Raw genomic sequence first — 24,632 nt, forward strand, 5'->3', positions numbered from 1 at the left:
GGATAAAATCATAATTTTTTTTTTGGAAGATGGGGAGGGACCACTGTACGTGAAGCTTCTAGAATTATTAAGTACTTAATTTACAGTCTACAACCCCTTTCTTTCATTTCAAATGTTTCTCTTTTCTCTGGAGTAGTAGATAAATCCGTACAAGCCTCTATTTTTTGAGCTTCGGCTATACTAATTTGGTACAAACGACCGGTTCCTCGAGACCCACGCGTCCCGCCACGATCAAGTGGCCCCGTGCCACTGGATCACGATCGAGCGCCCATCAAGCAACCATTTCGGAGCGCAAATAGGAGTAACAGAGGGATTAAAACAGTTTGTGGTCAAACACAGAAGGTTGCCGCACGGTGAATGGTAGAAACGATGGCTCAACTCGTGCGAGGAAGTGCACCATGCGTATTGTACGGGATCCGCGGGAACCGGGGCTCGTCTTTCTATGGGATCGGCGATGCGTCATAATGGTCGGAGTGTATTCAAAGGGTGATTCGCCACCTTATATTCCGCGGCATCAGAGCGTGATCTAGGGAGGATTCGGGGATCAGAGGCGTCACGGGAATTAATTTTTCAAGATCTCGGTAACGGTCTGTTCTGGACTCTGAATGGATCGACTGTCTACCAGCTGATGCGCTGTTCAGTGTTCGCGACTGCGAGAAACCTTCCTCTTTCATCCATTAATTTGGGAGATTGGATAATATTTCAGGAAGAGAAGTTTGCTGTGGCTATGTTTTACAAAATGGGAGTTACTTATACTTTATATCTCTCTTTGCTGAATTGTACTGTTGGATGCAAGAACCGCCTCAGGAAGCTCAGGCCCTTTTTGCATAAGACACATAATTAGATTCTTCTAAATTTCATTGCCCTATCTTTAAAATTGACAGAGCTAGGGTAAATTTTGTGAGTCGATGTTGACCAACTCGTATCTAAGCCAAACATACGTCAACCTCAACGTAACACGATATATGACTATTTTTGTGACTATATTTTTCAATATTCTATATTTTCCCAGATATTAAATTAACAATAAAAAATAATAAAAAAAGCACCTTTTTCTATATTTCTCCAGTTTGTGCAAGAAGGACCTGAGAGGGCTGCAATTAAAATTAATTTCAGTGATTAATTTAATACATACTTCCGATTCCAATAACGCAACTACAAAGGAGATATTCAATTTTTAAATATTATAGACAATTGTACAACTTCGCTATGTATAAAAATATCTAATTTCGTAATGTTTACAGCTACTTATCTCGAAACTGACTTTGGGCACTGAGTTTATAAATCTTGAATTATAAATCCAGTGGCTACAAGAGTTTGTAGATGTTCTGTGTCTTTTGGAAGGACCCGCGATGATTTGATCCGTGGTGGCGAAACAGCGGGTGCCGGAAGATTGTCCGACGGTATCTACGAGTCAATAAATCAAGCACTTTCAGGGTCTTTAAAAGCCCCGGCCTGAAAAGTATCGTTGTGGACACAGCTGACAGGCCTCACCGATTACCCTCGCTGGATTTGACACGCTATTACATACGCCAAGTTCACGTGTTTGCTTAACTATCGATTAAGCCTGCCCGTTCCTCGGAGCCCGGCAAACTAATCACAGGTGTTTCGGTTTGTTTTTTGGCTCGAGCAGGTTGATCGAGCCCTTTGGTGTAACGACACAGGCTCTGTTTAACTACAACAGGCAGACATCTTCCACTTGTTCGTCCAAATAGCACGCGCACCTAACTCCTATCTCTCCTACAACATCTCCAAACTGAAACCTAGGCTTTCGCAAACTTCTCGAGCTTCTACCCCCCTCAACCCTCAGCCCACTTTGCTCTACCCCCCGATGCGAGCCGAGAATTACTTCTTACATCAAAGAAGCATTGACCAATCGAAGCATATTCGACCTTCCACCTAAGGGAACCTATTTCTAAACACTCGAACTCTTCCCTCGAAGTCCCCGAAGCTTTCCGAGGCTCCTAATCGGCCGCAACCCCGCTTCGCCGAGTTCCAAATCGGCGATTAGTTCGCGACTAGCTTGGGGAAAAAAAATCGGTCGTTCAATAATTCCGGCTTGCCGTGGGCAAAGGTCGCGGGAGGAAGGTTCGACGAGTGTGGTTTGAGAACCTCCGTGGAATATTTTCAAGGCGCATGCCTGCTCCACGGGGGGTGGAATACGAGGAGAGCCGAGGGCGGAGCTGGCGAGCACCCGCATGGCTTCGCCCTCGTATACCCTCTCTCGTCGCCTCCTCGAACAATAACCTTTAACCTTATCTTACTTAGGCGTTAACTTCGGCCGAACTTCCAGATACAGGTAAAGTTCATTCGACTTTAATGTTTCGCCGCGGATTAACAACCCTACCCCGCGCCCGGTATTTATTCATCGCCGCGCGGGTAGCCTGTGCTGGGATATGGGACGTACTTCTGTTCCATCTTGTCGAAGGGAGATTCGACGGTGCTGGTTGTGTTAACGCATGGACCTGGCTATCGGTAGCGACGGCACGTTACGCGGATGGAGTTTCTTGAAACTTTCGAAAGTTTCTGAAGCTGGGGATGTGCAGGGTATATTCGCGAGCAACTCCGAAGTGGCTACGTTCCTAGTGAGGACTACTGATTTCAGTTTCCTGGATGCACATATGAATGTCTAATATATTCTGTTGAGATTTGATTGGTGGTTGTAAGTATTCTTGTAGGATTCGATATTCTATGTAGGTTGGTGGTGAGTGTAATGTACTTGCTTCTAAGCACGAAGTCGATGATAGAGGGTAGTTACAGATATAATATCAGGGTTCCGCATAATCTTCTTTCCTAATCGTCACAGCCTCTTTAAATAAAAATAGAAGTTCGAGTATCCTGCACACGCTTTCCACAGAGGTCCTACTTCCATACTTAAGGGGGAATCTTATTCTTCGGACTAAAAACATAGCAAAATTTGGGATTTTTTTTTTGAGAAATCAGCGTTTCGATTCATCTGAAATTTGGACCATATTTTGATGCATCTTTGAGGAAGCTGCAGTTTTTTTTTTATTAATTTTTAACCGTAAATATAGTAGTTATGCAAGATCGACTATCAGGCCGCCAAAATTCGCCGGCCGTTGGTGTGCATGATATTTATCTACCAGATAATCTGAAACAGAATAATGAAACGGCGTATTATTTTATACGTATGTAGCTTGAAATTGATGAACCAGCAAAAACAAAAAATTTATTGAGGGGTGTGGAAAGTTTTCAAGCTGCAAGATCTGAACCTTTAATTTTTGGTATCCAATTTTGCGCCAATTTTTTTATGTAACAAAAGAAGTATAGAACTTGGCGGTATTCTGGTTCATCAAATTGAAGCTACATATGTACAAAGTAAAACGCTGTTTCATTTTTCTGTTTCAGATTACCAGGAAGGTAAATATCATGCACACCAACGGATGACGAATTTTGCACGACGTGATGCGTAACTCCTATACTTATTATTAAAAATGAATAAAGAGAAACTGCAACTTCTTCAAGGATGCATAAAAACATCATCCAAATTTCAGATGAATCGAAATGCTAGTTTCTTGAAAAAAAATCCTAAATTTTGCTATGTTTTTAGCCTATAAAATAGAATTCCCTCTTATGGGTGTACACCACCTTGTAGGCCTAAAAGAATAGGTTTTAAAAATTGTTTTCTCAGAAAAAAAAAATTTTCTTTACAAAGCCGCGATTGCCTTATTTTTTACCATTAGTTAATCAGAAGACAATCTAGTTTTGTTCAAGTTGACATTAGAATTTTTTATTCTTCGTGCTCCAGTCGCTTGTAGTGCTGCGTAGCAGCTGACAAAACTCGACGATAGACAATGTTGTATAACTCCGCCATGTCAAAACTTTAAGTAATAAATAATGTAAGAAAATAAAGTTAAAATGTTGCCTAACATCTCCCAAAAAGATCTTGATATTTCAGTGAAAAATTACCTGAGGAAACAAATTTTAAATTTGCCCATTTTTCTTGAAGGCCTACAAGGTGGCGTGCCCCCTTAAGACTTCCTCTACTCTTTTAAATATTCCAAACTTGTATCCCCAGCTTCCCAAGTAGCGAATCCACCAGTGTCTTCTATAATTACCTACCCGAAGTCTATATAAAATAAATTCCTCCCATTCCAAGTGACCAACTCGAACCAGGAACAAGTGCGAATGGAACCCAAACTTCCCCCGGGCTAATTCAAAGACGAAACGAATACAGCTTGATGGTTTGAACGCGAACCGATCCAACGACCCAGTAAACCGATCAGTCTGCTTAATGTGATTTAAACGTCACCCTAACGAGATCAAGCGCCCTCCCCCAGCGCCGGCCGTCGCAAGCCCGATACGCTATAGAGGGTGCAAACGATTAATCCGTGACTTTTCGTTCCTGGATGGAAGGTCCCCTGGATCCTTGGCCACGGTTAGAAACGAGACGAGGGTCCCAGCTGTCGACGGGGCAGCGGCTGCACGTACAATATCGCCGTCGTGGCTTTTGGGGGATCCAAGATGACGGCCCTTCCGTCCGCGTTATGCCTCGGGGTTACCTCCTGGCGTCAGCTTGCAAGGGAACGGAGACCTCGCAAAAACTGTCCCTTCGATTATTGGCGTAGCCGCGGCGTAGAAGTTGCTCCATTGCAATCAAAGGGAAAGATTGCATCGGTGAGCTGATAGGGTTCCAGTTCGAGTAGCTTCGTAGCGTTTCTTGGCAAGGGTTGAAAATCGTTTGGATGAAATTTCAGTTGCTCTTCTGATAGTCTTCTATCTCGTAGAACTCGGAATCATCGATTTGATGAAAGAATATGGTAGTTTCTAGATGATTAACTATTTACTTATTAATTTAAGGGTTAACACAGTGGCTAGCGTGGGGGGTCCTCCTTAAATTACGTAAGGCTTTCTGGGGGTCGCAAATTTTTTACGTTTCCTTACAAGGGGCGGAGAGTGAGGTAGTCTCTTACGTAATATTTTTTTTACTTAATTTTCAATATGAAAACTTTAAAAAAAATTTAACAGAAAAAAAGCAATATAAAAAATATTTCGTAAGGGGGTAAAGGGAGTTGGAATATAAAATATTACGAATTCTTATACTTGAGGCGGGAGGGGGTAAGAAATCGCCAAAATTACCCTTATGTAATTTAAGTACGGCCCCTAGATTAATCTTGTTCATTTAGCAATCGCTGTTTTCTGGAGATGGTTCTGATTTAGTAATTCTAGAGTGGGATGGTTATTGATGATCAAAGTGATGAATTCTGGGATTCGATTGGGATCTGATATCTCGTGGGTCCTCGAGTTCCACGAGCTGGAAGTGTGTCGCTATTCCAGGATCCTCTTAATAAAGATACCTCCTCGGCACAGCCACGTTGGATCACATTCTTTTATTTTTAGCTTACGAACCTTACCTCTAGATTTACATAAAATATAATTAATCGATACAACTGCGTACAGTATACTCGTGATGCCGAGAAAAATATATTGCACGTATGCTAAATCTTTTTCACGCTTTGCCGTTCAAGGGGAGGCGAAATGTCCGCGAAATGTCCCTTAAAGACGGGCTGGGGAAATGCATTTCCGTCGTGCTAAGCTCTCTCCTTTACCCCGCGGGGGGAAAGTGCCCCTTAAAAGAGAAACGTCCCCGGAACGAAAGACGGTTCTCCTCCATGAAAGACAATCTCGAGCGTTACGATTTCTCTGAATCTCCAGAACGCGCGCATCCTCTTTACTGTTTATATTCAATTAAAAATACACAGGGTGTCCTGGAAGTGACCACACTTTGGGAGCTCGTTCTACACACACTGTGGGCGAAGAGAGACCCTAACGTCCTACTCTCAGAAACGCTTCTACTCCTCAGTTACAAACACTTCTTCCTGGGCGGTAGAGATTTCTGGAACACCCCCGTATGTTCTTCCAGTAAAGCCTATCATCAAAGGCGTTCGCGGTTCCATTTAAAATCAAGCTACTGGCTACGCAATTTCATTCGTAACAAATATATATATATATATGTATATCTTCCGTTTAATTAAACAATTTCATTCACAAATTGCAAAACGTCACATCTTCGCCAAAGACGACATCGCTATTACCAAAGTCCAAGTCAGCGATTAACCCTCTGTCCATAGAAAACTGTACACTCCCTCGTTTCCTCGACGAGTACAAAATGGCCGGCCCCGCTTAGGGGTGGCCTCCCAACTTGCTTCGATAAATGCAGAAAATACCACTCGGAAACGAACGATAGAAGATCGTCGGTGATCGCTTTCGATATGAAAAAGACGCGGGCTCGGATCCTCTCTAGATCACACCCCCCTGAATATCAACGTACAGCCTCCGTCGAACTGCGAGTGCCGCCACGGGCACTCGCCCCATGAAAATATATACAGCTATCCACGTTATTTACACGCGTACGAATAAATTAATTGCGCCACGGAAAGTACTAAACGGCGTCTACGCGGGAACGTATCCTCGCGAATGGGCTCACGAAATTCTGTGTTCCCGGATACTCGCGGCACCTTATCTACCGTTGATCGATACACAGTTAATACAATTGCAAATACGTCTACCTGTAAAATCCTGGTGTTTCGGCAGGGAAACGTATTAACAGGTAGAATGTTACGCGCCTATGCGTTTCATCGTTAAGTCAATAGGTGGAAACGATAAGCTGATCGTCGGACAATTACGAACTCGCCTGTGGAATAAAAAGAAGTACAAGAACCGGGGCTGACCCTGTGGCAAAACTAGGAGCAAGTACCTGGAGCCACGAGAAGCACGACCCCTTTAATAAGATTCCACCGTGGTTCCGTTTCGACTCTGAGAAGCGAAAGCCACCCGCCGTCTCGTCGTGTTAATATCTCGAGTATCCTCAAAAGACACCAGGCATCCTTCTTGCCGTTCGAGGATGTGTCTCTTCAAACGCGCGGTATTTACTCCTTGGGGAATTCTTACGCGGAGCCGTAACGAGGTCTGTGGGCATCGTAAAAAGGGTGAGGACACTTTTAATTAAGGAACATGGACAAACATTTCGATAGGTATGGCGCTGCGAAAGTGATCGTTCCTTTTTAAGGTGGAGAATTAGATGTGGTCTAGGATTAAAGCGAATGGTTTAGCTTGAATTGGGTATAAATGAGGCTTGGGATAGGGGTAAATTAAATGTGGAGACAGTTTAGGTAGGGTTTGAATTAGATTTATGAGGCTGGGGTAGGTCTGGGTTCAACTTGCACCACAGTATGTGTCAAGAAATTCGAGAATTCATTCCCTGTACTTATATCCAGAGATTATGGAGCATTTCATCTAACAAGATTACAGCTGTGCTGTATAAAGGAAAAGGAAAGAAAGAAAGAATTATACCTAGTTACGGCTGCGTGCATCGAACCACCAATTTCGAAACCGTCGCTCCGCTAATATCCTTAGGAACTTCGTTATCTAATCAATTCTTCATCGCCACAATATCATCCGGTAAGGCAAACGAGCCTCCACGCTCTCGCGAATTTCCTACCTCCTCGATCGAAAGTGATCGACTGTCCACCAACCACAATTAACGATCAACCTACCAACGAAAGAAGAAAGCTCGTACGATCCGCGATCATCAGCAGGGAGCTACGGAAACCACAGCGGTAGACTGCGCCTACCTCGTCCGCAGATTCACATCGAAAGCTCGCGAATTGCCGCGTACGACCTATGAGAACAGTACAAGAAGCCGGGGCAGAGCTTTAGACGGAGCTAGTTTTCGGTAAGGGCTTGGCCTTCAGCTCCCGGCGTTGCTCGTGGAACTCCTGGAAGCAGGGCACGATGCAGAGGTTGATCTGGCACTCTGGACAGTGGTACTTCGTCTTCCTCCGCAGTATCCTGCCGTGGGCGTCTATGGTGTTCCAACAGTGATTGCAGCCGAGCGCAGGGCCCGCTCTTAACACGGGACAGTGGCCCAGGCGTTGATCCCCGGTGGTGTCTCGAGCCTCTCTGCTCGTCGTCTGCAACAAAGTAGACCCGAAGTGGTTAATAGAAGCTTCAATCACTAATAAGAAAGGATCCCTAAGCCGAAAATTATGAAACTTTGAAAATTATGATTTTTTTGCTGCCTAAATTCACTCTCGGGGGGTGAAATTGGTCCCTGAAAATCCGTCTACTTTCTGATATCGTCTACTCGCGAACTGTACGGGATAGAAAAAATGTTTTCAGAGAAAAGTTACTTCCATTAATTTGGATTATCATTTGGTAAAAGTAGCACGCGAGTAATAACATAAGAGCGAAAGTAGCTGGATTTTCAGGTGTCAGTTTCACCCCCATAGAGTGAATTTAGGCAGCAATAATAAATATATCCTCTACATGTCTCCAAAGTTTCATAATTTTTATGAATTTCCGACTTGGGGGTCTTCCCTTGTAAGTTGCTTTCCCTAAGTGACCAGACTCTTACTTGTGGCGACGATGAGCTACGTCTGAGCTCGGTGGTCTTTATCCTCAGTCCAGAGGTGGATCCAGCAGCCTCGGCGGCAGGAGTAACGGGTTCCTCGCAGATTTCCACTTCCGTTTTAATAATAGGCGCTGGCTCCACGACGATCGAGGGGCTGGTGGTTCTTCCAGGCAACTCGGGGTTGGAGTGCTGCCTGTGGATCCAGTAGTTCCCGCTTGTGGACTGCTGCTGACTAGACAATAGGGGGTGGGAGTGCTGCTTTATCAGATAGGATGGCTGGGGCACGGTCAACAGGTTCGAGGTGGTCACTGTCAACAGACTCGGCTGTGGCGGCGACGACGACGACATCCGAGACTCGTCGAAGCTTCTCGACGTCTGTGGTAGCTTCAGCGTTGGCGTCGTCACGTGGATCGGCGACGGGACGATATGCGGGGAGGAGGTTTCGCTGTCCGGGGACAAGTGGTTCGGCTCCTTCTTCACGCGGGGCTGCCGCATCAGGAGACGACACCTCTTCGCGGCTATCGGCTTGCAGACCACTAAAAGGGAAGAGTGTAAGTCAGTAGGAGAGCTAAGCGGGTGTCTGTAGAGAATTGGGATTTCTTTTAGGCGCTGAAACGGGGATGAGTGAATGCTTAGGGTGGGAATGCTTCAGTTTTCTGAGGGGAATATTTGGGTGAAGTTATTATACATACACCTGAGATGAATTTACAATTTTGCGTGTGGTTAATATGCTGGCACAGATTAGGATGCAGTTTATGGCCCGTCTCGTTTTCCCAAGATTCTTTCAGTACTTTTTACATGACAGTTTGTGGTCGTTTACAAAAATGAAGATTCTACGAAGACGACTGTTTCATATAATATTACGTCCAGCTATGGACAAGCTTTAATTGATTCTTTCTTCACGTTATTTATTAAAGACGTTATACATAACACTGACACATTAAACTCGATCCTCTGCATATAAAATTCGTATCGATTAAACTAGTTTCCTCTTGTTTCAACCCTCCCACGACAAGTCTGCTCGAGGGTGAAATATTACGTTCAAGAGTGTATACATTACGATCAACATTTCTTCATTTAACATCCTATATTCATCTATCGTTTTGTACAATGTAAAAAAGAAACAATGGAATGCACTCGACGTATGAATAATTGCTCTCGTTGAAGTAATTATTGGATAATCGTAACCGATAACGCGAATCGAGTGCCTCTTAGTAAATAAGACCTATCCGGTATCGTTTACCATAGTTTCCGTGAATAAAGTTCAGAAAGCTCGTGTGCCTTGATCTCGTGACAAAAATTTTACAATTCGTTTGTGAATATTCACGACGACTTCAATGGATCGAAATAATGGCAGGAAGACGTAATAAATTAGAAGTTGATACTTTCGCCGGCTTACTCGGTCGTTAAGTACGAATTATAAATTACGGAGTCCGACGAGTCTCTTCTTTAACGCAGCTATACGAAACTCTAAAGTAACTAAAGAATGATTAATTGCACGAATAGAAAGTTAAGATCGAAAAGGGGTGCTCGAAATGATCATTAGTATTTACAACGTTATTCAAATTCATTGTGCCTACTCGAATGCTAAACAAGACACACCCCTTTCAATTAATCCTACAATTATTTATCAACCTCCGCGGCTCCACGCATCGACGGAACGCTTATTAATCGCTAAATTTCTCCTCTACCAAAATGAGAAGATCAAACCGCGTGATAAGTACTTCCGCGAACGAACCGAATGGAAACTTTCTTCCCACCGCGACAAAATAGTTTCGAAAAAGGATTGATTAAAAGAAATTTAAAAAAAAAAATAGCTCCACGATAATCGATAGTTGCTTCTCAATACATGCATTACTGTCTTACTTTTTACATCGTAGTGATGTAGACATACTTGTAACAAAAATCGACATGTAAATATTGGGAGAGAAAAAATTGTTCCCGCATACCGCACTGCCTTAGTGCATAAATATAAAAAAATTACCTTTGTACAAATTATATCCTGCTGCTTACGTGCTACATCCTTGGCCGATTCAAAGAACCGTATAAATAATGCGGGTGAATCGGCGATGAAAGGGTCGAAGTATAAGAAAAAGGAACGAAAAGATTCAAAGGCAAGTAAGACAATTTGCGTAAAGGCCAAAATAATTTCCATTCAAATAGAAAATTCCACGATTCCCACTGACGTGAATTCGCGCGGTTCAAAATGTGCGCGCTACTTGTACCCTGTAACCTGTTCCATACCCCAAAAACGTGGGCCTACATTCAAAACCGTATTCAGCACGTCAAAATAATAAAATTCATTTTTATATATCAATATATACGAATTATACATGAATACGTTTATACGTGTATAAAGAAAAATAATCGAAGGATTCGGACGTCCTACTCTAATCAAAAGAACGGCCTAAAATGACCGAGAGTACGTTATAAGAGTCTATATATACTCAACAAAATGCACTGTAAAAATGCAAATGCTATTTGTTTTACGTGTTAAATTCGCGTCTGTTGCCACACGTTTGCGGTACACCCTTGCATAGTACAATTTTCCAAGTGGAATCGAATGCAAAGAATATTAAACTGAACCGATGTCTGCGAATAATATTCTATGTAGTCTGCGAGTTCATTGAACGATCAATGGTAATACATGTATTGGCGAGTCGCGTAATGTCCCTTTCCCTTCCTTCTTCGTAGATAAATCGTTAGTTTCGTAGGATGCGTTTAACTGTGTGCAAATGCACATGATATATTCTCTAACTAATAATTTCGTATCAGCTACTTTGTATTCGCTATGTACAAAAGTTTATACGAGCCGTAGGTATAGGCTGAAGTCGGGCGAAGCAAAATAGTCTCACTATTCCGCGGGGGGCCCATTATGACCGCGAGGGGCCGTTACATATTGCACCAACACTAGGGTACGTCGAAGTCCTCGTGAGAATCGTTCGCGCGTCGACAGGGCGATAGAATGGTTCGCTTAAAAAGAAAATGGTCGATACAGCTTCGCCTATAAATATCTGAAATCACAAACAAGCGAGTTTATACGCGTATGTAATGCGATCGCCACTGTACTATCGCATCGCGACGATTCAGATTTCGAACGGTACGTTTAAACTAAAGGAACCTGTTTCAGAACTTGCTCTACCCATTGAGTTCTATCCTAACTGGAGTGTGAACAGAGCAACGGCGGACGGTCAGACCGAGGAACACAAGTACGAGGGATTGCTTTCTCTGTCTTACTAGACTATAGATGGATAGTGCATCTGAGTGAACTTATCTGCGCGCACACGAATGTAAAACATATGCAAAAAAGAATATTCTTATGAATAATGATCGCAAAATAAAAAAAAAGAGTCAAATGTGTTAAAATTACTCATGATTATTATTTTGAGAGTCGTAACTGATGCTAACAAAGATCATGGCGTGGTGATGGTCATACCCCCACTGCACACAAATTTAATACAGGATAGTAGAGATAGAGAGGGATAGAAGGACACATTCACACACTATCATCGATTTCTCTCGGACCGCTGTAGCGTCTACTTCTTCCCACTGCTATTCACACTCCAGTTAGGATAGAGCTCAATGGCTCTACCTTCCGCCGGACACCTCCGGTGGTGGACGATGGGCGGTCAACACAAACGTGTCGTCGTGCTATGGCAACTCGTTAACTTACAATTTCATGGACACCGAAGTTTCTGATTAAAATGAAGGATTATCCTTTAAAATAACCCGGGTAGATACTGCGCGTCTTTGTTCGGCAAAAGACGAATGAAACTGGAGAAAGTTAACGAGTTCCAACGTAGACACAACGTGTTCGGCTACATAGTGTACCCTAATATAAAAAATCGCTGCAATGTACAAAGTGTGTGTACCGATCTTCCCCTTCTCACTCTAAATTCCCCGTTACTCCAAGCTTATCATACGCGCGTACCTGCTAGGCAGAAAAAAAGGATATCTAAAACCGAGTTTCTCTGTTTTACATTTAAACGATAGATCCCTAATCCCCTCGTGGATGTTCATATTACTGTGTGTCGCTGGTGAATTCGGTTTCACGGTGCACGTAGACGTCTAATACTTTTCAAGCTCGTCTATACAAGTGGCCATGGTGGCCACGTCGTGGCTGGCTCACATTGCGTTGTAATTAACGCCGTGCAGATTGATTGGCATCGTGGTGCTGGGCAACGCGTAGTCCGTGTGCCTGCTGTCGATATAACCGCTGAGCATCGTGTGAGGGCTGTGGGTGGTCAGCATGGTATGCGTGCTGTGGGTATTGTGTGTACTGTGGGGGATGGTAGGGGGTCCCATTGGCGTAGGGCTCTGCGAGTTGACCGGCTGGGCGGCCGGGGCTGGCGGCGGCGAGGAATTCACTTCCTGCTTCACCCTTGACTTCAAGCTCGGTCGGTTGACCGGGTAACCCCGTTTCCTGTACTCCAGCCAAAGCGTTCGATTGTTCACGCCGAACATCTTCGCCGCCCTGCAGAAACCCACGCCGCCGAACCGCACAGCGTCCAGCGCTCTGATAAAGTTCTCGTCCGACTGGGGATTGGTGGATCGTTTCCTCCTGATCGCCGTCTGGGGGCTGGCGCACGGGGTCTGGCAGTTGCTCGGGCACTGTGCCGACGGCGTGGGCCCGCTCGACGACGAGTGCTGCAACGTCCCGTGCGAGGAGTTCTGGTAACTGGTCAGGGCGCAACTGGAACCAGTCGTGCTGGTACCAGTGTACTGATCGCTGATGGTCGAGGAGGCTGTTATTTCGGGCGTGGTAAAAGCTGATGACGCTTGGATCGACAGATTCGTTTGACACGAGGACAGAGCGAAACGTGGATATGTGTGCTCCATAATAGTCCATTGCAATCCTGCGGAACAGACCGGTTCATCTTTGGTCAGAGCACGGGAATTACTTTCGACCGGCTATATAATATATACCTTCGTAAATGCTAATTAAGTGTATCGAGCGAGTAACATGTGACTTTAATAGAAAGGAGCACTTCTTAGACTGGGTGAGGAGAATATGAAAGATATATTAAAAGGCTCGTGTAGTATAACTGAGACTGTGATGTAAAAATATTGTGTACGTATAGTTGGGCGTATTAGCAATAATGTGGCTCTGTTGTGATCGATATATGGAATGGCTGTTCTGCGGTAATTGGCTCGCTTGTGAAACTGAATCGTAGAGTCAAGAAGGTAAATTGTCTAATTGGAATGAAACGTGATGCTTGGTACGCTACTTGTGTGTGGAGAAAGAAACATTGCTAAGCTGTAAGCAGAAAAGAATGGAAAGATATTCTGTATAAGTCTGCGAAAGTAATGGTATACGTATGGGAATATTAAAAGTAGAATTGTGGCATGGCACAGATACATTTTAAAGCACATTATTCATTTGAGATACAGAAAGAGTGTAAGACTTTATCGAATTAAAGGACAGATCAAGGCACACATACACGCTCAACAATGTTAAAGGCCCGATATTACTGTCCTCTAAAGAACATTATACATTGTGTGCTATGTATCTGTGTACCATGGTGAATTTCATGAATGAAGAATAGCCTTAAAAATTTGCACAACTAAATTTTCATTATGTTCCCGATCTTTCGCTCTATTTTCATGTCAAACGTCTGTTGATTTTCCTTGTGCAGTACATTTAAACGCATCTGTGCCAGCATATTATGTGTGTAAGTTTTGTTTGTCTACATGCAGTTTCGATACCCACCACACTTGGTATAATTCGCACTTAACTATCAATCTACCAAGGTACTTGTGTGAAAGACAGATATCATGCATGTTTAAAAACGAATTACTCCCATCTCTGTACAATAGCAAATAAGATTTCCAAGTCTGCTTGATACATATTAAAATACGCAATGTTATAATCCTCGTCTTTAAAACGTATCTTATACGATAAGATCTGTTACATTTCCCGATTAACAATTATATTATGCTTATCACAACTATTTCTACCATACGTATAATCATTGATAACGTAAGAAACTTTATGCATCGGTAGCACGTGTACTCTTCATGCAGCGATAAAAAGAAAGAAGCAGCAACTTTGCTACAGTTACATCAATCCCACTTATATACATCGGAACTTGATCAGAAGGTATGAATCTTTTCTTAAAGTTATTTTACAACGCGCGTTGTAAATACCCTATCACTCTTCAGTTATAATTTATTCTAGCGACTTACATCGAGCTCTTTAAGATAATCTCGAAGTAGGTACAGACTTAAAAAGTTACTTACCTTGATGCGCAGGTGGTTGCGAAGAAACTGAACTCTGCGCCACGTTCCCTCCTGATTGCTGGCTCACATCCTGTATCGAACCGTCACTTTGTGACGGCGTCGCTGAACTATTCTCCATGTTACTCATCTAAAATAGATTGTATTATTCCAGTACCTCGATAAAATAAAGAATTTCATTGAGTTAAGGGGGCAAACCACTGTAACGGTCCGAAATGCAAGGGTGTTTTCGGGAATTTATTTCAACCAAACACCGCAAGTAAATCAATGCATTGCTTAGTATCGTTAATAATGTAAAAATATTAAAAAAAAAAAATTTTCCCATCTAATTCATAAATCCGTCTACTGTACAGTCTTCGTCAAAATGTGCGCTGCGGCAAAATCGTGCTGAGGCGATATGGTTAATCCGAATTCAAAAAGACAAAAATATTTAGAAACTAGAAGCCTACCTCTATTACATGACGATAAAAAAAAGTCAAAATTGCAAAAAATTACAAAATGGTGGACCACTGAAGAAAATCATGTTTTCGGGGTACAAATTTGGGAAAATGTTGCTAAAAAAAATAGAAGCAGGTCGTTAATTGAAGAAAACTGATCGTCACGTAATAGCGACGGGTTTTTTATACAATAAATGCCCTTGCTCATGTCAATTGGATGTATAGTTTTCTCTGTATACTGTCAACGCGGTTGAAAAATATCATTCTGAGAAAAACGCGTTCAATGTTCCGCGCGGCTCAGTCGCGCGCTTGACACCGCTTCACGGAAAACACTATATCTCCGTCAATTTTGCGAATTTCTTTATAAAATTTGGAGAGAGCATCCTTGAAACGTATGTCTTTCAGAAGATGTGAAAAAGAAAAAAATCGATTTTTCCGATTTTTTACAGTGGTCAGCCCCCTTAAGAGCGCCTTTTATACATAGCTGGCATTATATTTACAATTGATATCTGTTCCTCGTCGATACTGCCCTGAGATTCTGTACTGGTGTTCACAGGTCTCCTTAAGTTCTCCACCCCTTCTTGCGAAACTATCAATGGTTCTGGTTTTACAATATTGGTAGCGACTAAAGTAATTTCATTAATTTCTTCTGGTTTATCACCGGATCCAGATGTTGAGCCCGTAGACGATTTCCTCAACCTCTTCCCACGGATGGTCGGCGATAACGGGGATGGACTTGGCGAGCAAGAATCACCGCGATCCCCTCCTCCAGGCTCGCTACTACCACTGGGCCACTTGGTCAAAGAAGCTGTGTGCATTTCCGCGAGTCCCTTTATCTTTAAACTCTCTGCGGTCTAAGCGGCGAAATACAGGAACAAGCCAGGTTAATACGATCTCGTCGAATAAAGGAATACAAACAAAGGCTTCTCGCTAACTTTTACACGCACCTTTATGATAGATGGCAACTGATCCTGCGATATGTTCACTTCGCCGTAGTACATAAAATCGACCATGATCTTCAGGTCGGAGAACTTCACATCCTTCAGTATAACGATCGGATGCTGGCAAGGATTCACGGTAAACAGTGACTGAAAGTACGTGCTGCACGCGGATAGTACAACTTTGTGTGCTTGAAGGTGCCTGCCCTCCGCAGCCAGCGTCACGTCCACCAGAGTCTCATTGTTCAGTAAATTCGAGAACACCGAAATGAAGTTTGGCTGATGATTGTTCCACCGCAAACAAAACTGCTGCATCGACATTTCAAGGCGAATTACTGTCGGAACCTCCAACTATACCTGCAAAAACGATCGAACCATTAGCCGCCGAAGAAATATTCGCAGCGCTCGGCTTTATCCACTCCTACATACAGACGCAACCACACGCGCATCGACCACATTCCCAGAACATGCACATATTAACGTCGCAGGGAGAAGGTTAAAGTTCTCATTATATCCACAATTAATCCACAGTTACTTCATCTTCCACTTATACATCGCTGCTTTCTTTATCCCTCAAACGGTATCCGCGGTTCGGAGCGCATTGAAATACTACGTACTGTTTGTACATACAGGAACGCGAATCCCGTAAACACAGATACAAATGAAGCACCACGCGACTCTTGCTCGCTCTTGTCGCAGCTTCGACGCGACTCAGCTCCAACTCTAAGGTCGAATTTACGTGTCGCCCCGCGATCAGGCCAGATGTCATTCGCGGAAAAACACCTGGCTGGACCATCGAGGGGTCGAATTGTTTTTGCGGAGCGTCCGAGGGACGGACGTTAAGAGGGAATAGGCCTCGCGACGTGGTTACGATCGTGCGACGCGCAAGAAATGCAGGCTCTATCACGGGGATGATCGCGGAAAAATCAGAGGCAAGCGGGTTCGCTCACTTTGCTCGGCCAAGGTGTCCTACTGTTTTCGGCGGCGGTTGGATTCTGGTGAGGCACGGTGCACAGCGGTGAAACCAAGCACGTCGATGCGGCGTTTCTTTTAGTTTTTATTTGGAAAAACAGAGCTGACTGGCCGCTGCCATTGATCCGACGAAATTTTCCACAACAGACTGAGCGGTGACGCTTGTGTAATTCACAAGTGACGTCATAGGCGAAAAATTACGAGGCTACGATGGCGGGCGGCGAGGGTTCGCCGAAAATCTTGGGAAGGAAGGGGGGGGGGAGGCGCGTGTTTCCATGCACAGCGGCGAATTTCCGCGTGTAATCGGACAAAATACTAGAGATCTTATCTCAACGTGCGTCCTTAGAAAATCTAACTTGATCAATATAGCGACGGACCGACGGCGACATCTGGCGATGATCTGCGAAGCTCTACAGGCGGTCTAAAGGCAAACATCGTTCGAAGCACGCTTCCGATCCTCGGGTTCTTCGTGGGGTTTGGAAGAAGATTGGTTCACGCGGCTCGCCAAGGGATCCGCAGATTAATGTTGAATTGAAAGAATCCGTGGTTTATTGAAATTATACGCAAGTACTTTACTTCATCACAAAGATTATATCGCATCGTTACACTATGTGGACACGTTCGGTAATACAGTTGGAGAAATGTTCCGTTTCGTACAGCGCGATGCAGAATTGCTATTACCCGATATAAATAAAATAAATAAGTACAAAACTGCCAGATCGTTTCGCGTCGCAGGTAACGACAGAGAGAAGACACATCTCGCTAACTAATAGCTACCAATTGTACCGTGTATGCTACGAGCTGTGTACACCAGATCGAGTCGGGATTTACGTATTGCTATTTGTATGCGACGGCGGAGCGTGGTACGTACAAAATCCTCCCCACGCGTACTCGCTATTGCAGAGGGATTCGTGAGACTCGCTTGCGGATCGTATTCGTTGTATCCCAGACTTTTACCCAAGAGATTATTAAACGATTACTAAAAGAAAAGTAACAGAAGAGAAGTGGATGTATAAATACTTAATTACGATGTACGTGTACTGAGGTATTGCATTGACAATAAATCTGAGAATCGTAGAGACGAAGTGCGCTTAGATCCATGCTCGCCTCGTATACCGAGCGTACCAAGGAACTCGAAATATCGAATTCTTTCATCGAGCTCGCACGAGGAACGGCTCAAGAGTTCCCGTTAACCTTCCTAACTGCGAATGGACCCTTGATTTCAGGGGAACGGGGGGATGGGAGAGATGTACCGCGCGCGGCTGAGAAGATGGCAAGCGGAAGGAAGGCGAGTCCGATTGTCGTTGCGAAGAGTATCCCTCTTGCCCCCCGCGCCGTCCCGCTGGACACCTAACCAGCCGCGCACAGCGCTTATTGCTGCATAACAAATGTTAATTTGACCCGTCGAGATTCTCATATAACAATCTACTATCATAAATTTCGATATAGCGTTATATTTATAAATGTCTCTCCTAAACCCGCCTTCTTTCCACGTTAATCACCATACCGGTTTACTTTCATCGCGTGGCGCTCGATTCACAGAAGAAACCTTCCCCTACGGAGGTGTTAAATATCGCGAGCACTACACGCATTGTTAGAACAACCCGAATCTCTAAAATTAACTTAATGTTAAACACATAAATCGCACGGTTGCAAGGAATCACAATTATAGACAAAATGTGCCAACCGAAATGCGCTCTACATCGGATCGCGGGACCTTTAAGTACAATTGAAAAACGAAAAGAGAGACTTCCGATTCGACATGGAGTATCCACTCTAATAATAGAATACTGAGACATTGTGTGCAAAGAACTGAGCCCTCACGACGAAATTAATATATATTACAAACGATTAGAATTCTGCAGAGGGGTTAGAAAGCTAAGAATGATTAGACATCAGAGTCCCCGTCGGAGAGACGAGATACGGTCAGTTCAATAGGCTTTCGCTGCTAGGCCGTGGTTTAGTGACCAGACTCTGTAAGGCTCTGATTTCATTCTCGGACAGATTCGGCGGACCGAAGAGAAACTCCCTCCGAGAACCGGGATTGGACAGCAGGTCCTGCATGTTCTCGTTGGTTAGCACCAGGTAATGCAGAGAGGTTTGCGTTAAATTTACTTTCCTAGCTAGCGTCCCGGTCACGTGGACATCGTCGATCCAGAAGTACGGTTCCCTCTGAGCCTCCCGATACAAAAGGAACACGCTATCGGGGGAGTAGAGTATGGCCCATCCAGCACAGTACACTGGATAATGCCTCCCAGGATATTCCTGGGGGGAGACCCTCCACTTCGAGCGCCACGATCTCTTCACGGTGCCCACGAAGAGAAGGTCGCAGAGTATTAACCGCCTGGCGCCCCACGGCGACAGGTCGCGCGTCAAGAAATCCAGCATCGCGGGTATATGAACAAAAACGTCATCGTCTAACTTTAGTATATATTTGGCACCTGCAACAGTCAAGAGGGGAGGATTATTCTATGGTTCCGATTAACCAGGAAGCCACGGTTCCTGAGTTCAGCGATCTCGAGTGAAATATATGCACGATCGATATCCCCCTTACTTGGACAATGATACGTAGCCCATTTCAACGCCATCACATGCTTGTAAGTCATGTTCCTGTAGGCATCGAGAAAGTTGCCCTGTATCAGATCATTGTATTTCCTACTCTCCTCCTCCAGCCGGGCCTGGTGCTCCGCGGACGAGCCGACGAGGAAGAGGAGCGTCACGTCCGGCGACCGTTGGCCCCAGGTCTCCCTGACCACGTTCCTCTTGAGGAAGTTCTCGGGCGCGGAGTGGACCAGCATCAGCAGCAACAGTTGCGTACGGTTGCACGGGTCGTGGTTGATGGTGAAGCGAAAGTCCTTGATGTCGATCAGGGTGGATTTGTCACCGAACGGGAGCTCGTTCAGCGTGTACGGCTGCGGGGGTGGCGTCGCGTTCCCGGGGAGTATGAGCAGGTATCCGGGGCCCGTGACGCCGTTGCTGTACGGCGCCAGGGAGCTTGAGCCGTCGATGTGCAGCCAGAACGAGAGACATCCAGTCAGCGCCAAGGCGACCACAAAAATCAGGGTGCATGGCGAACCGGAGGCATGAAGCCGCCGCTTATCCAGCATACTAACGAGCCCCTTTCATCATACGCGTTTCAGCCTGGCTGGAAAGAAACAAGTACAGGTGCGTTAGACAAGTACGGGGCGGCAAAAATGGTGAAATGAGAAAATTAGAATCGATAAGAGCCAATAGAAGAAAAAAGTAAAGCTATTTAAAAAAGCGGTAAACAAAGTAGATGATGCGTGTTTGAATTTAGTATCGATTGTTTTTAAATTACCCACAATAATTATGACTATACTAGGTACAGGTGCGTACCTATATTAAAGATCTTTACAAAAGGCTTTTGTCATTCAAGAAATAGAAAAAAAATTTCTCTCACTGTCAGAAGTTATATTTTAAAATAATCATGTATAATTAAATATAAAGCGCGGCAAAAATCATTTTCGCCCAGAGCGGCGAAAGAGCTAGATCGGGCACTGCACAAATAGCATTAGCTGTGGACGCGAATTTCTTTTTCTTTTCCTAGCGATGCAGTGCCTCTGGGGTTCCCCACTATCCTCTAACCAGAAAGTACTATAACTACTACGCAGCCTGCCCCACTCTTCGGCTAGATCCTTCGCGATCCTTTCAAGGTTCAGGCAGCTCAACGTTGTCACGTGGAGGTAAGTCGTACAGAAATGATTCAACCTTTCACTCTGGAACAGCATTCGGCTATCGGTTCGGCAAACGTATTTGTCACTCTTGATACTCGGTGAATAAGAATCTGATTGATTGGGAATCACTGCCGAACATTGCCCCACTTAAGATACTGACAGAAGAAGGCCTTCGAGTCCTGACAAATGCGTCTAATGCTGTCTTTGGCAACGAGCAGTTGGTATTTTCCGTTGCAAGACAAACTCTAGTGCATTCGATAAAATCGCCTTATTTCCCTACGCAACAGCGTAGTCGTCTACTTGCCACGTGGAAACGTGATCATCGGCCACTCTGCGAGCAAAGAGGTATCTTTCGACTAACTTCGTTTTAATCCCGTAAGTGGAAACGCGGATGCACGAGGTCTGAGAGAGTTCTACACTTTTTTAAGGTTCTGCGACGATCTCGATACGACTGAAACTCGACCTCGAGCATTTACGTTCTATTCTCTGGTTAATCAGAGTTCCAGTAGGCGGTAGATAGTAGAAATGCCAGACAGTAGGCGGCGAATCAAACGGTGTATCCGATTTAAAGGGAGCGAATATTCGTCAGCGACCCGAATAGCTCGCTTAGTGTCGTCTGGCGAGTCGAGGATGCTGATTACCCCGGTGCAGAAATAATCTGATTAGTCTTCTCACCGGTTGCAATTGCAACGAGGTCCTCGATGAGCTACTATGTCGTATCACCCCGAGCGAAAGTACATTCCCGGCAGATTGCCGATTATCTAGCCACCTTCAGCCAATGCCGCACCGCCTTGACGGGTATTAATGACGGCAAAACGCTTAACGAACAGCCTAATTTCCTCGTGGAAACAGGATCGTGACTAATCGAACGCGAACGCGCCCGGAGTGTATTAAATCCGATCTGGATCTAACGTGACCATGCATCCCTACCGAGTACATTTTAGAAGCATCAACGGAATGTTTGATAAGAGAGCCTTCACGATTTCATGAACAAACGTATCAATAGATACGATCTGTCCAATCTTCGGATAAGCAAGCTTATAATCTCAAGCATGGACTTAATAAAAAAGGGATCAACGCTTGGAAGCGTTAGAACCCTGTCCGCCACGTGCGATAACGGCATCGTGCTTTTTCCAAGGTCACCGCAGCCGATAATCGATGACAATTAACTTGATGAAAAATGCCAGCTTAATAGTGGCTTGTGCAGCCCTCTCGCGAGGTGCAGTACGCTTCACGAACGTTGCAAGGTCACCTTAAAAAGGGAAAGACAAGAATTTTCGGTTAGATACAAGTGTGCCTAATTTGTATTTTAAGATCGTTTTAAGGTCACGTTGGGTCTATACTTGCATCGTTACAGTACGAAAGGTACACTGGATTCGACGAACTCGAATATTCGTAAATAAAGAATCGAGCAATGAACACTTTCGTTCTCGTTTCTCTAAATTATTTCCGACTTCCTTTGGTCGTCCACGGTTGCTGAGCTTGGACTAATTCTGCTGACCTTGCACTATTTTAAGGTCGTCGACTAAAAAAGCACGTAGTCACCTTGAAATGGATTTGATCAATTGTAGGAAATTCGTTTTACTAGTATCCATTGGTAAATCACTTCCTTTACGAGTATCTAATCCCGTTCCCGCGTGTGTCTTATCATATAGAACAATATTGTCGGTCAGATTTATCTGAGGAAATTACATATGCAGATGTATGAGAATGTGATGGAATTCAGAATCGTCGAATGTTATGATCCCCTCTTCATATTTTTGGACTTTTAAATATACAGTTCGAAGAGTTTTTATATCTGCTGTTCAATCATCCTTCTTCTCTGCTGTTATAAAATTCCTTATCGCAACGGCCAGCGGAAGGGGCCGGGAAACGGGGTCCTTATCGAGTCCGGGTTATCGAAAATCACGCAAGGTTTTATTAGCAGCGCAAGTGGATATCGCTAGTCGAGACGCTGTGGTCAGTTTTTACGGTCGCGCAAACGTGTAAAGACGTACGTTTGTTTACGCCCATCTGCTGATTAATGGACGTAACGATTTTCTTAACGTCTACCGTTCGATGTGAGAAGAATACGTTTTGCAAGTGCACTTTGGAACTGTTAGAAAAACAGTGGAGAATAAGTAGTGGTTAAAGATTATGAAAGGTGTGTACGTATATAGTTTGTGCAGCCTCCATTGCTTTCAATCACAATCACGTTACACAGAACTCAGACTTTCTGTTGGTGCATCATAAAAGCTTTCGTTAAGTCGAATTAACGAGCGTTGTAATAATTTAAGCGTGGCAGAAGGAACATGATAATCTTTTGCGCGTTTAAAATTCAGTGACACCATTTTGCCAACTGGATGAGTTTTCTGCAATGGAGGCATTAAATGCCTGATAATGTTAATTACTTGATATGACTCTCCCTCATTCGACTTCTTAGCGGAAGATATTTCACAATACGATAAATCACAATAAAGATTTGGATCGTGGTTTTAACAATTCTAGTAAGAGAGACATATAAGATTCCTTTTGTAATCAGAAATTAATCACACTGAACCACACAGCAATTGGAAAGCGGCGTCGGAAATTTATATAATGAAACTTTCACTTTCGGCAATTCCAAGGTAATTCGAAGTCAACTATTTCCACACTAGTTCCACTAAAAGGCCACCGTAACATTACTCTCAACAGTGTTCTCTTATTCCGCTTATAAGGAAGGAAACGTTCTAGAATCGACAGTGAGCCTTACATTTTTTACAATAAAGTTCCAAAGCACTTTGCTAATACGCTAGCTGTTCTAAAGCCGCTGCTAAATAATTAAGTAAACAGTGTATACTCCCAAGGTTCAGAAACTTCCTCGGTCGCAGTCCATCAGTGCCGTAAGCTTCAAACTTATTCCGCTGACAAATGCAACTACTCGTTTGCAATTAAACAGAAGAATCGTCGTGATAATCAGGAGAAATCATTCCCAAATTAGCTAACTAAATATTTCGAAAAACATATGTTACCGAAGGTTCGCGATTCTTCCTCTGCGTTTGCATAAATAAGAGTACGGAGATGACGCACCGAAGCGGGAGCTAAACCTCGTAAGAAATGCAAGAGGAAAAGAAAGAAAGCAGAGTGTTGCAGTGGGCGGTCGTTCGTTGAGAATCGACGGTGTTCGAAAGAAAAACATAAGAGAGACGAAGGAAATAAAGGAAAGAGGCGATACTCACAACTTACGTGCGGCGAAAAGTTCCGCAAGCTTCTAAGCATCCGCGCAGGTGGTGGATATCCCTTCTGGCACATTCGGTACAGCTGACATTTAAAGCCACGACGCCGCCGAAAGGTACTACTGTCGCACGCGGATTAGAGGTTATGTCGGACCAGCGGCTTGTTGACGGACGCCCGCATATCACGGGACCGGCTGGTAGAAAGTTACAAATCCAGAGTGGGCGAGGAGGCGCCGCGGAAATTCGACGACGGGTAGTGTTCAACGAGGTGTTCAGCAGCTTTCTTTCTTTTTTTTCCTGACACCCCTCATCTTCTCCTATTTATTTGTTTGTGTTCAATCGTGCGCCTTCGCGCGATCGGGACGCCACAGATGCGCCACGGGACGCCTCGAACCATGTCTAGAAAAAATCGCTAAGAGGCGATGCCGCAGGGAAAAGCGGTGGCCGCCTTGGGCAAAGTCCGATTCAGTCTTGAATTAAGTGGAGTCGTGGTGTGCCTACCCATCCTCCCCCTTGGCAACCAAGTAACGCCCAATCGATCGCCCTCTTCAGTCGCCCACCGCATAGTGCGAGCTGGGCGGAATTTTCGAACGCACACTCGATTGCGTTGAGATCTACCGCTTACATATGAACTAACACGAAGTTTAAACTGTGAAATGGTATAAACATTCTTTCATATATTGATCTTTTAATTCTAATACTAATTAATTCTAATTTAAGGGAATGGTAGCTCAATATTCCTTGTACATATCTTATATTACAAATATATCTCTTCGATTATATAC

The 24,632-nt window shown here is 44.2% G+C and overlaps 2 protein-coding genes across 9 annotated transcripts; both read right to left on the reverse strand.

Annotated features, from left to right (window-relative positions):
- Positions 1–5,336: 5,336 nt before the first annotated feature.
- Btbvii (BTB-protein-VII) lies at positions 5,337–17,383 on the reverse strand. 7 transcript variants are annotated; one of them, XM_076817662.1, is made up of 7 exons: positions 16,937–17,383; positions 15,996–16,343; positions 15,710–15,902; positions 15,549–15,637; positions 14,615–14,741; positions 8,378–8,910; positions 5,337–7,934 (listed from the first exon to the last, which is right to left on the reverse strand). In XM_076817662.1, exons 2-7 carry the CDS (start codon positions 16,305–16,307, stop codon positions 7,677–7,679), a joined length of 1,512 nt encoding a protein of 503 aa, XP_076673777.1. In that variant the 5' UTR covers positions 16,308–16,343; positions 16,937–17,383; the 3' UTR covers positions 5,337–7,676. The 7 variants fall into 7 exon arrangements, with proteins under 7 accessions (XP_076673777.1, XP_076673771.1, XP_076673770.1 ...); XM_076817656.1 differs by having other exon boundaries at positions 15,549–15,902; positions 16,960–17,383; XM_076817655.1 differs by having other exon boundaries at positions 15,549–15,902; positions 16,937–17,365.
- Positions 17,384–17,505: 122 nt separating this feature from the next.
- LOC143371963 (beta-1,3-galactosyltransferase 5) lies at positions 17,506–24,508 on the reverse strand. Of its 2 annotated transcripts, none has more exons than XM_076817695.1 (3): positions 23,851–24,508; positions 19,513–20,099; positions 17,506–19,399 (listed from the first exon to the last, which is right to left on the reverse strand). In XM_076817695.1, the coding sequence occupies exons 2-3, from the start codon at positions 20,063–20,065 to the stop codon at positions 18,885–18,887; spliced, it is 1,068 nt and encodes a 355-aa protein (XP_076673810.1). In that variant the 5' UTR covers positions 20,066–20,099; positions 23,851–24,508; the 3' UTR covers positions 17,506–18,884. The 2 variants fall into 2 exon arrangements, with proteins under 2 accessions (XP_076673810.1, XP_076673809.1); XM_076817694.1 differs by having other exon boundaries at positions 19,513–20,103; positions 23,851–24,507.
- Between the last annotated feature and the right edge of the window lie 124 nt (positions 24,509–24,632).

Source organism: Andrena cerasifolii, chromosome 8, assembly GCF_050908995.1.
Source record: "Andrena cerasifolii isolate SP2316 chromosome 8, iyAndCera1_principal, whole genome shotgun sequence".
NCBI lineage: Eukaryota > Metazoa > Arthropoda > Insecta > Hymenoptera > Andrenidae > Andrena > Andrena cerasifolii.